This window comes from Pectinophora gossypiella, chromosome 10 (genome assembly GCF_024362695.1).
Source record: "Pectinophora gossypiella chromosome 10, ilPecGoss1.1, whole genome shotgun sequence".
NCBI classification, from domain to species: Eukaryota; Metazoa; Arthropoda; class Insecta; order Lepidoptera; family Gelechiidae; genus Pectinophora; species Pectinophora gossypiella.
The window spans coordinates 16,534,793-16,547,161 of record NC_065413.1 but is presented as its reverse complement, the minus strand read 5'-3'; the positions used below and the strand labels follow the sequence as shown (position 1 = coordinate 16,547,161).

The 12,369-nt window shown below is 43.6% G+C and overlaps 1 protein-coding gene across 2 annotated transcripts in view; it reads right to left on the bottom strand.

Moving 5' to 3' along the window:
- Positions 1-12,369, bottom strand: part of LOC126369926 (mitogen-activated protein kinase kinase kinase 4) — a 57,175-nt gene that overhangs the window by 30,264 nt on the left and 14,542 nt on the right. For both annotated transcript variants that reach the window (XM_050014519.1, XM_050014520.1), the window contains exons 3-16: positions 12,139-12,215; positions 10,365-10,498; positions 9,601-9,861; positions 8,921-9,081; positions 8,180-8,280; positions 7,517-7,701; positions 6,455-6,591; positions 5,502-5,776; positions 4,284-4,488; positions 3,606-3,720; positions 2,845-2,966; positions 1,840-1,999; positions 1,184-1,351; positions 509-645 (exon numbers count right to left, since the gene is read on the bottom strand). In XM_050014519.1, the coding sequence (XP_049870476.1) occupies positions 509-645; positions 1,184-1,351; positions 1,840-1,999; positions 2,845-2,966; positions 3,606-3,720; positions 4,284-4,488; positions 5,502-5,776; positions 6,455-6,591; positions 7,517-7,701; positions 8,180-8,280; positions 8,921-9,081; positions 9,601-9,861; positions 10,365-10,498; positions 12,139-12,215 (2,238 nt within the window). The remainder of the gene's footprint in view (positions 1-508; positions 646-1,183; positions 1,352-1,839; positions 2,000-2,844; positions 2,967-3,605; positions 3,721-4,283; positions 4,489-5,501; positions 5,777-6,454; positions 6,592-7,516; positions 7,702-8,179; positions 8,281-8,920; positions 9,082-9,600; positions 9,862-10,364; positions 10,499-12,138; positions 12,216-12,369) is intronic.

The following is a 12,369-nucleotide window of genomic DNA, read 5'->3' as shown; positions in this document are numbered from 1 at the left end:
GATAAGGGCAGGAGGATGGTGAATAATCTACCATCACCCTGGAATATGTAGAGGCTGAGGAGAAGTGACAACTTCAGTAGGCCGGAGTGAGATGGTGGCTGAGTTCGAATAGGGACCCGGACCTACGGGGTATAACGTAGAACCCTTGCCCAGAGATACGGGTGAAGACCTCAACTGTTGCAGAAGCGAAGAAGGGGCAAGTCACAGGGACAGCAACCTGGAACCTGACAGAGGGCAGCAGTAACTGTCAGTACTATTCAGAGGCGGAGGACAGGAGTTCTAGTATGGCTTTGTAATAGACTACTCTGGGCGCCATCCCACTTGCGTCAGACAGAGTACTGCGGGGCGGAAGGCAAGAGGGAAACCACTGCCCTAATTTTCCCTAAAAAGTAGCATGGAAATTGCTGCACCGACAAGAGCGTGGCTCTTAAATTGTTGATGATGATGATGAGGCGAAGTGACACTAGGAATTCTTCAACTTGAATTTGAGTTCTGGAGTGAGACTCACGTGAACGTAAGAGGCGCGAGGCGGGCGGCGCAGCGCACCCTGCGAGCGAGCCTGGCCGTGAAAGTCCACTCGGCCTGCAGGCAGCTGCGCGGCATGGCCTCCACCGCTGACATTGTGCGCAGGTACGACAGGTATTGCTGGGAGAGACATGATAAATTAATATCGTTTATCTAAATAGTCACTGTGGTTTTGTGGTTCACTGGCTTGCTTCTCAGACCGGGAGCTGCGGTTCGAACCCCGGTACTGGACTTTCACCAATGACTTAAATCTTTTCAGTTTCACTTAGCAGTTTCACTAACACAGTTGACTCGACCATTATAGGTGACAATACGGCTCACCACCTATCACGTTGGTCTAACAGAAAGCTCGGGAGGTGTGGGTACTGAGTTCATCTTGCGATGGATGAACCTCTGGCTGCCCCAAATGGGATATAGTCGTGAGCTTATATTATGTTTATGTTTTAAATAGGCAAGAGGACAATCTGGTCAAATGAGATATTTCTTATGAAACGTGAAAACGATTAATTTACATTTCTTCTTTTATCGCGTGGGTTGTAAGGTGAATTACCAACCCCCGAAGAAGAATTTCTATGGAATTTGTATAGAAATACAAGCGTCATGTCATCAATAAACTTGGTCAAATGTGATACCCTTTGTCAGCGCCACCTTGTCTTACCTTGAGCACAGTCTCGACAGTGTTGTCAAAGGTCCTCACTATGAGCAGCAGGTCCCTCCTGGCCGCGTCGTCTACCGCCTGGCCTGTTAGCGCCACCTCTATGTTGCGCGCGAACGCTGCGCGCGTCTCCGTCGCTATGTCCAGACCTTCCTTGAGCTCGTGGATCAGCTGGAAATGACAATGTTTAGTTGGTTATACTTTTTTCACTGCACAAACCTCCCCTCGATCAATTGGAGGAGTTATGGAGCACGCAGCTGCACGTTTTTGAGCGCGGCACCAACGGCTTAACGTCCCTCCCGAAGTACGGAATTATATTCCTTTTTCGGAAAATCAGATGATTCAAGCCTGCAAAATTCTTACCAAACAAAAGATAATCTCACAAAGAGTCGAACCCGGACCTTCTGATGGTGATTCCAACGTTTAACCACGAAGGTTGTTACATACAATATATTTATTCTCAGGTCTGACTATATGGGCTCACCCTACGAAACAGTAATAAATAATTTCTACGTCGTGAAACTTTAGAGAAGGCTACTCGCATTGCAACAAAGTATCTGGTTGACTTCGTATAACCCGTGGGAAATAACTAGTCCCATCGCTAGTACGCTATCCCCGACGCGAGATGTCTCTTCAATTCGCATGGGTTATCCCTGTACCTGTTTGACAGTGAGGCAAGAGGGTGCCTGCGGGCGGTCCTCGAGCCGCAGCGACAGGTAGTCGTGGACTGCCTCCATGCAGATGGTCGCCAGCAGCAGGAAGTGCGGCCGGTACGACGGCAGGCCCATCGACATGCACTCAGCGGACCAGCAGCCGTACCTGTACACAGGGTAATGTTAATACAGATACAGAATCATGGTAAAAAGAATAGAAATTTATATTGGATATTGGACGACGTTATATCAAAGGATGATGAGTCAAAACGTCCCCCTCCACCAACAGATTCCAGACATATCTCATTCGAAGCGCCTTAGAGAGTTGATATTTTAGTTATACTCGTATAGCGACTTTCTTCAAATACGCGGGGTTTAGCCGGAATTCGGGTTTTTAAATATGATTTTGGGTACCTCCTAGTACCTCATTATTTCAAGTTTTCAACCAACAAATTCCACACATATCTGAAGCGTCTGCGAGTTTATATTTCTAAACTCCATGGATTTTAAAGCTAAAACTAATTGGTAGTCTTTTTATATACTAATTAAACTACTTACACAATATAAGTATCTGTTGGAAAGGGGGACGGGACTCATACAATTACGGTTATTATCCTTTGTTTTCGAATTCATGTTTGAATCATAAATGATTATCACGTGCTCAACGATGAAGAAAAACATCGTGAGGAAACCCATATTCCCGAGAAATTCATTTCGGGAAGTATATCACCCAACCTGTATTGGGTTGGTTTTCCCTTCGCGAGTTGGAAGGGCAGACAGGCAGTCGCTTCTATTAAAAACCGGACCTGTCAAATCTTCAGGTTAAGTGGAACCTGGAAAAATGGGATAATGATAGGGAAATGATGATGAATAGAATAGAAAAAGTTTATTATAAAAGGACGCCACTCACAAAAAAAGACAACAACATCATATCAAATTTCCACTAAAACAATATATGATTGGACGGACCATCCGAAGTGATGTCAAATAAAGAGTATACTCGTATCTTACCGTCGTAACTCGTACATCTTCTTCGCCTCCTCATCTTGAGGGTCAATCTTATCAAAATCCTCTTCTTTCGTGTCTTCGAATACTTCTTCATTCTCTTCTTTGCACGCGTTTAGAGTTGTGCCCTGTACATATAAACTTGTTGAAGGTCAATACATTATTTAGTCTACGTTATTCGCAACCTGAGGAGAAGAAATGTCAAGAAACTGCAACAGCAACACTAAATCTATGTTTAATAATTTTTCTTTAACATAGACTTGAATAGTAATAGAAGGATAAGATAAGATATTTATTGCATTCCTGTGTTATTACAGAGGTCTTAAAAGTAGAGGAAAGTACAAACAGTCCACACAAGTAGGTTTACTTAACTGAAATTTAAGTAATACATAATGAAAATAGAAAACTGAATAAAAATAATAATTGTTAAATTATTTTTTTTACGTACATTTATCAATTAGTACCTAACGGATTCGTTAAAAAAACTCTTGCAGCGTATAGTACGACTTTTTATTAAGAATTTTTTTAACGACATTTTGAATAGATGTATTTTGTCTATTTCAAGGATAGTGAATGAAATGTATTAATAGGTAATAAAGGAAAATTATTGGCTTAGGCCTGTACCGGGATATGAACCTCCGACGTCAAATTGAAAGTCAACCGTTCTTCCAATTGGGATACACTGATTAAAACATTCGGCGAGCATTGGTTCTAAATCTAAAATGTATGGAACGGACCGGATATGACAGAAGTCATAGTACACTCACGTCAGGTTTCTCCAACGTCATCAGAACTTTATCCAGCACGCGACTGCGCATCTTCTGCATGAACTGCATACATCGCCGCACGCCCTGCGTCTTCAGGATCTCGTAGTGATATGATCTGTTGATAAATACAGTGGGGTCATAAACTTTGGTATACGACGATTATTCTGAGAAACACTTCTTTGACACGTTTGCTCCAATTGGGTACTTGACAGTTTTTAGATAAGTATTTTAAAAATTACAAATGCTTATTTTATTCCTATTAAAAAAATATTTTAAAAAAAATATTTTAATAAAAATATTTTAATAAAAATATTTAAAAAAAAATATTTTTTTTCAAGTTTCGCGCGAAAGCGGTCGTTTACAAGACATTTTAACCAGTGACGTCACATTCCAATAAACAAAAAATAAAATAAATATGTGACGTCACACGAAGCTCAATCATGGCAGCCTGTGTTTGGGACTTGTAATACACAGATAAAATATCGCATTACTCTGAAACAAAGCAATATTGCTATTTGACATTTGTTTGCATTGCGCACTTACTTTTTGTGCAAATGTCAAATTGCAATGTTACTTTTTTAGATGAATTGCTTCGATGTGGCGTTTTTAAACCCTCTGTTCTGTCAGATTGGTCGCCAGCTCCATCCAGCAGTATAGTCGCCCTATGAAACCACTCACCTGTATATAGAGACTTGACACTTGTCAAGCAGCTTGAGGTTGGTGAGGTCCTCGAGGCTGCCGATGTGGAACACGGAGTCGGTGTGGCTGCTGACGTCACTCTCTGGTGATGACGTGTACCCGCTCTCGGTGGAGGCTACAGTGTCCGCTGTGCCGTAGCGAGAATCTGATATCACTATCTCGGGCGTCTCCGGTCCTGTTTGGTCTGGGAAGGAAAAAGCTCGTGGTATTTTCCCCGTCGCAAGTGTGGAAGAGTTGGTGAAGAGGCATAGAATGAAGAACAATCCATCTACGGACAATTAGGTGTCGGCGGGCATTTCATCCTTATGTTGTGGATATACCACCAATCTGCACTAAACGTTTCGTCTCTTCCTTTTTGATGCGGGAACTGTCTGCCGTCGTTTGTTTTTCAATTTTTTCCAACTCGTTGTAATCTGGGAGTCTTCAAAGCTAGAGTGAGTGAGGCATTTGCTAAATAAGCGTGATTCACCCTAGACCACATTCGCAGTTACCATCAGGTGAGATTGTGGTCAAACGAGAGGAGCTCGGTGGCGCAGCGGTTAACGCGCTCGGTCTGCGATTGTTGAAGTAAAGCAACTTTCGCAAAGGCCGGTCATAGGATGGGTGACCACAAAAAAAAGTTTTCATCTCGAGCTCCTCCGTGCTTCGGAAGGCACGTTAAGCCGTTGGTCTCGGCTGCATTAGCAGTCGTTAATAACCATCAATCCGCACTGGGCCCGCGTGATGGTTTAAGGCCCGATCTCCCTATCCATTCATAGGGAAGGCCCGTGCCCCAGCAGTGGGGACGTTAATGGGCTGATGTTGATGCGAGCCTATATTATTTTCAAAGAACAATAAATACTACACATATCGAACGGAGACACTGTGCCACTTACTAATTTACCTCAAATAACTCCATGATCACACTTTAGTATAAATGGTTGTAAGCTGTTAGGAGTATTTGTCCCGCTTGTAAAATTTTGCCCATTCTTATCTGCCGAAGACATCCGGGACACGTCACTCGCCACACTTCGTTCGACGACTACTCTCTCTCCGATTAGATGTCAGAAGAAGTCTGGTCGTCGTCTGTTATCGATTGATAAATGTCGCCTAATGAGGAAGAGGCAAGACTTGCGAGAGATTGCCAATGGTCACCTCATAACACACAATAAAATCTAGGCTTTTACCATCAAAACCATCGGCGACTATAATACTAACCTGACCGCTTGTTCACAGAGCTATCCGCATCATCTTTACTCTCTTCAGTCTTGTTTTCATCAGCCTTTTGTTCTTCAGAAGCCTTCCCACAATGTCCACTCCCTGAATCCTTTACTTTATCTTCAGCCCTCTCTCTACTCTGATCAGATTCTGATCCTTCATCTGTTTCCTTGATGACGTCGGTTTGAGCGCTAGAGTCGCTGTTGCTGGAGTCTGTTGGTGTGATGCTCACGTTGAACCTGACTTGCGATGGACGCTGACACTCGGATGATTGTCTGAAGTCGAACAAAAAGTTATAATTAGTATCTGAAGTTGGTAATCCGTGATATCCCTGCTGGGAGACAGCGTAACTTGCCCAACAAAGCCGCTTTAGCCGATAAAGGCCCTTGACATGGCTCAGGTAACCACAACGTACTTAGGTAAATAGTATCCGGGGCTACTTAAGCATCTGATCTGTTTCTAAAAAGTGAGATGTCCCAAAGGGTCCACTTAAAGGGTTATATAATGCTATGTGGGTTTCCTCACAATGTTTTCCTTCACCGCTGAAAAGTAAATGCGTAAGACAAATAATGTCAAACAGTGTAATTGCTTTTGTAGATGGATTGCTTCGATGTAGCCCATCTTTTTCTATGCACGTACAATGAAAGAGCAAAGAATACAGGGTGTTTTTACACCGTAACGAATACTGAGGGGGGTGATTCAGACCATGACTCTCTGTAGGAAAATTCATGACACTTTAAGTGTCTTTTTAAATTATTTCAGTTATTTCAATCCAGCGAATTATTTGTAAACAGTGGTGAAATTATGAACCATTAGTTGTCATAATTATTAAATTTATGTTTTTGTAGGTGTTTTTGGTCTAAGAAACGACAAGTAACCAGGAGGTCTTAAGTGGAACCAGTTAATTTATTACTTTGCAAGAAACTGATTGGACTTTTTGCACCTTATCGTACCTGCTAAGATCAGATTCTGTGGAAGCGAGATGTGAGAGCGGGCGGCGCGTCTTGTGCTTCATAGTTCGAATCATGCGCCGCACCGCAAGCATTTTGAGTCGCATGTGCATTGCCGTGTTGTACCATAGACACATCGCCTGCAAACATAAATATGTAATTTATTTTTTATATGACACCGGGTCCGTATTTGCACCAATGAGGTGTGTGTGTTGCACTTCCTCGCTACACCTCATTGGTATATATATATATGTTTATTTTAGGACAAGTAAAGGCGCACTTTGTGAACCTACTAAAAAAGCCTTCACAATGTTTATTTGCGTAAACGGTGGTATTCTTCTTATCGTGTGGTTTGTGAGGTGAAATCAACCTCATCAACCCTGGTGTCAGGGTTATTTTTGAGCCGCCAAAGGCCCCTGTAACGGCTACAAACTTTCAGTTAGTAGTAACCGGGACCAACGGCTTAACGTGCCTTCCGAAGCACGGATCATCTTACTTTCGGACAATCAGGTGATCAGCCTGTATGTGATGTCCTAACTAGGTATCACAAAGTGATTTTTGTGATAATAATATGCCCCTTCCGGATTGTGAGCCCAACGCTCAAACTCTGGACCATGGAGGCGGTTGTTAAACGGTGGTGATTCGGCGGAGTGACAAAAAGGAGAGCGCAAAACCGTGGCTGTCATTTTTTTTGACGTGACTTATTGTAGATTTACCGCAGATGGCATTAACTACTTGGCCGGACAAATGGGCAGCGCTGAAGGATCTCACCCGGTACAACGTTTAAGACAACAGACCTGAGGGTGCCCAGTTGGGCGCGAACCTCGGCTCAGGGCGTCGTCTGAGAGGAAATATATTTGAAAGAATTAATCGGCCCTAGTGGGTCGATAGCGATGAGCGCCGATTGAGGGAAATCGTCGACCACGCCGGCGGGGTCGGTATCGGGGTCCGAAGTGTTTGGTGTCGCGAGCTGATTGGCTGCCTCTATGGCTAGAGTAATCGGGTCGTCGGAATCGTATATTACGTGCGGGCGGCTGTCGGATATGACAGCGTTATAACACCTGCCTTGAGCCGGTTCTTGAAGAGCTGTGTGGCTGTCAGCGGGTGTTCCTGCGTCATGGCGTGGCTGGACGGGTACAGAGCCGCGGCGTTGTAGAACGAGTCCAGGAGAGTGCCCACCTCCTGCATGGCGCGCCCGACGGCTTCGGTGCACTGCTGGCAGTTGAAGGACAGGCAGCCGGTCTGAGAACCTAATAAAAGGGAAGAGCTTTTTAAGGCTTTCATTACACTACTTCGTCTATCGGGTTGTGAGGTGGATTACCAACCTCATCAACCCTAGTGTCAGGGTTATTATTCAGCCACCAAAGGTCCCTAACATGACTCATGTAACCACTTCAGTAAGTAGTAACCGGGACCAACAGTTTCACGTGCCTTCCGAAGCACGGGTCATCTTACTTCCGGACAATCAGGTGATTAGCCTGTAATATCCTAACCAAACTAAGGATCACAAAGTGATTTTTGTGATATGTTCCCACCCGGATTCGAACCCAGGACCTCCGGATCGTGAGCCCAACGCTCAGCCACTGGACCATGGAGGCCGTTTTTCATTACACTGACATCAGCAGGGTTTTATAACATAAGATACATAAACAGTCTATATACGTCTCACTGTTGGGCACAGGCCTCCCCTCAATCAACCAGAAGGCGAATAGACAAATAAAATCTTACCTTCGTTCTCATCCTCAGCGCCAAAGCCCCGCACGTCCTCTGCCGACCCCGCGATGACTCTTAACCGCGACCGCGTACGACACGGGTTGGTATTCATGAATCTGCAACAATGCTGCATTCATTCACTCGCTTCCTTGTGCGGTTGTAGATATACTTTTCGTGACATAGAAAACCCCTCCAGCTATAAGGATGCTTTCCCCCAGTAATGGCGAAGAAAACTGTATTTGATTCACTAGTCAATAGGTTTTTTCTTTAATCTATACTCGGATTTTCCCGTAGGGCAAGGCAATGGACCATAGCCATACAGCGAGATCTCACCGAGTTTACACTGCATTTTTGATCGCGCGGGATTTTGCATGATATTTATTAAACTTAAATTTTATAAGTTGTTTTATTGCACTTTAAAATATATGCTAGTAAAAAATAATGTATTGCTTACTCAAATATGATATCATGTTTGGTACACATAAAACGTTACCACTAAAGACCTAAAAAATATAGATTTTATTAAGCAATTTTCTCGAAAAGATTGCACCGTTTTTGTCGATTCTTTCGCTTACGCGATCTTCATTTGTCCGAGAGTGCATTAATAAACGATACACTTACGTTTACTCGGGTTTACTACCGTTTACTCGCGTTTACTTGCGTTTACTAGTTTACTTGCGTTTATTCGCGTTTACTAGAGCTTACTCGCGTTTACTTGCGTTTAATCGCGGCTTCCTTCGTGTAAATAATACCTACCTGTAGTCTCGAATGTTGCTGACGATGGCAGGTACCACATTCCGTTGCGTGCAGAGGAAGGCGTCCTGTTCAGCTAACGTTCGGCCAGCTATCTTCGCTTGCAGCTCCAACCAAATCAGGTCTTTCAGTTCGTTCTGCCAGACCTGCTCCTCGCGACTGATCTGTTTAATGAAATGTAAATGTTCATTTCGAACATCATATCGTGGCTTTGCTAACTGACGTATATGTATTACTTTGCTAAAGTGATTTGCGTCTTATCTTCTTCTATCGTGTGGGTTGTGAGGTGGATTACCAACCTTACGAACCCTGGTGTCAGGGTTACTATTGAGCCGCATAAGGCTCCTGACATGACTCATGTAACGACTACTTACTTACATCAGTAAGTAGTAACCGGGACCAACGGCTTAACGTGACTTCTGAAGCACGGAAAATCTTACGTCAGACAATCAAGTGATCAGCCTTTTTATAAGTATTTTTTGTGATATTGTCGTGTACTATGTTCAAGATAAATTATGAAATTTTTGATTACTAAATAAAGACAGATCTAAAACTAACAAAAAAAGTTTTCTTTTTTTTTCTATTTAACATATTCCGTGTTTTTTTAACGTTTAGTAAAAGTATTTGATTTGACTAGTTGCAAACCAGCCTATTGAAAGAAAAACCTGACACTGTATACTTACGGTCCGCCGACACCCCTTATCAATATTGCCCATATTGATGAGCATACTGAAGGTCTTGTGGAAGTTCACCCGGCTGGCCAAGACGTCATTCTCAGCGGTGTCCCCGGGGAAGTCAAACCCCACACTGGGACAGAGGCCACGTAAGGAAGTCGTGACCCCTCCGGCTCTGGTTTCTATCTCGCTCTCTTCTGGGGACTGTGGGTCAGTCTCTCGACATTTGAGGCGGGAGGTAAGTGACATGAAACGGCTGCATGACTCCACCTGTAAATGGCATAGAGTTATGACATTTGATCATTGCTTTTGTTAACTTAGTCACTGTGGTCCAGTGGTTCACAGGCTTGCTTCTCAAATAGGGGGGCTAGGTACCAGATTTGCACCAATTCAAATTGAAAAATTCAAATTCAAATCATTTATTGCTACACACAGGTACAGTGGGTAGATGTTACAAAGATAATAATAAGACCGCTGTGATCTGCCGGTTGGCGTACAATTAAATTTGTAAGAATTAATTTTGGAATGAGTTATTAATTTGTTTTCTTCTCTTCTTCTATTGTGTGGGTAGGTGGATTACCAACCTCACCAACCCTGGTGTCAGGGTTAATATACAGAAGCGACTGTCTGTCTAACCTTCCAACCCGCGAAGGGAAAACCATCCCAGTACAGGTCTATTTTTAAAGCTATCGACTCCAAAATCACATAATACAGTACCTACCCGTGTGAAGCAGGGGCAGGTCGGCAGTTTAACATAAATGCTATGTACTAACCAGTGTGGGCACGGCGGCCATGGGGTTTGGTGAGGGCAGCGAGTCGGCGCGGGGCTCGCGCTGCCCCATGTCTAACTTGTGGTCGCGGTCCCGCGAGCGCTGCAGCTTCATGGACAAACGGTTCCTTGGCCTATCTGCAATAAACAACAAGAAATTAATCAAAAAGTACTGCAACGGACTCCGTGGTCCAGTGGTTTGAGCGTTGGGCTCACGATCTGAAGGTCCCGGGTTCGAATCCCGGTGGGAAAATCACTTTGTGATCCCTAGTTTGGTGGCTGATCACCTGATTGTCCGAATGTAAGATGATCCGTGCCAAGAAAGGCACGTTAATCCGTTGGTCCCGGTTACTACTGACTGATGTAAGTACGTAATCGTCACGTGAGTCATGTCAGGGGCGTTTGGCGGCTCAATAGTAACCCTGACATCCACCTCACAACTAAAACGATAGAAGAAGAACTATTATATCTGGAAATCTGGGCTGCAAGTGGATATACTTCCTACATCTTCCGCAATAATATAAATCATGCAGGTATGTAGTTATTTTTATGACTGTTCAAATTGCATAAGCTAAGAAATTCCAAGAAAACCAGAGAGTCAAATTTGTTTTCGAATTCATATTTGGATCATAAATGATTATCACGTGCTCAGCGGTGAAGGAAAACATTATGAGGAAACCCACATTCCCGAGAAATGCATTTTCGGAGGTGTGTGTCTGTATTGAACTGGTTTTCCCTTCGCGGGTTGTAAGATCAGACAGGTAGTCGCTTCTGTAAAAAACCGGACCTGTCAAATCTTCAGGTTAGGTAAGCGGACCCTGTGAAAAACGGGATAATCCTAGGGAGATGATGATTCAATTCCAAGAAAACATGGCCCATTTAAATACATTAACGTCTAACTGTCCATCACTTATTACAATGTCTGGCACCATTATAGACAATATTTCAAGTTGACAACATTTTGAACATACTGTGGAACGATTTGTTTGTATGTCTCGTAGTGACTGTCGCTTTGGACATCGTCCATATCTCACGAACATCTCTTGATGGATAGCTTATGATTTCCTGTTATTGTATGGTAAATATTTATGGTTGAACTGTAAATATTGTGCTTCTGCTGAACTGTGGCTTTAGCCAAGTTATCAGCATCAGAAATTATCATAAGTAAACTTGTTAAAGGTCAATTTAACATTTTAGAATCTACGTTATTTCGCAAGGTGTTATGGCTGAGGAGAAGAAATGACGAGAAACTGCAACAGCAACACGTCTTTTAAAAGATATAGGATATTTATAGAAGCCACTGCCTGTCTGACCTTCCAACAAGCGAAGGGAAAACAGCCCAGTACAGGTTAAGTCACATACCTCCGAAATTTCTCGGCAATGTGGAGTCCCTCACGATGTTTTCCTTCACCGCTGAATACGTGATAATCATATTCATCATCACCAGCCCATTAACGTCCCCACTGCTGGGGCACGGGCCTTCCCTATGGATGGATAGGGAGATCAGGCCTTAAACCACCACGCGGGCCCAGTGCGGATTGATGGTTATTAACGTCTGCTAATGCAGCCGGGACCAACGGCTTAACGTGCTTTCCGAAGCACGGAGGAGCTCGAGATGAAAACTTTTTTTTGTGGTCACCCATCCTATGACCGGCCTTTTGCGAAAGTTGCTTAACTTCAACAATCGCAGACCGCGCGCGTTTACCGCTGCGCCACCGAGCTCCTCATAATAATCATATTATATTATATTATTAGCCAAACATGAAAATTCAATTTACCCGCCATACTCTGCTCATTGACGACATAGTCATCAGCAGTACGACGGTCCCGCAGCATGGCAGCCTCCATCACTGTTCTGAAACAATAATGCACATTATTAAATTACAATTTACTATACAAATCAAATCAAGATCGCGAGGAGTGGAAATCTGGAGGGTTCTTCTATCGTGTGGGTTGTGAGGTGGATTACCAACCCCATCAGCCCTGGTGTCAGGATTACTATCGAGCCG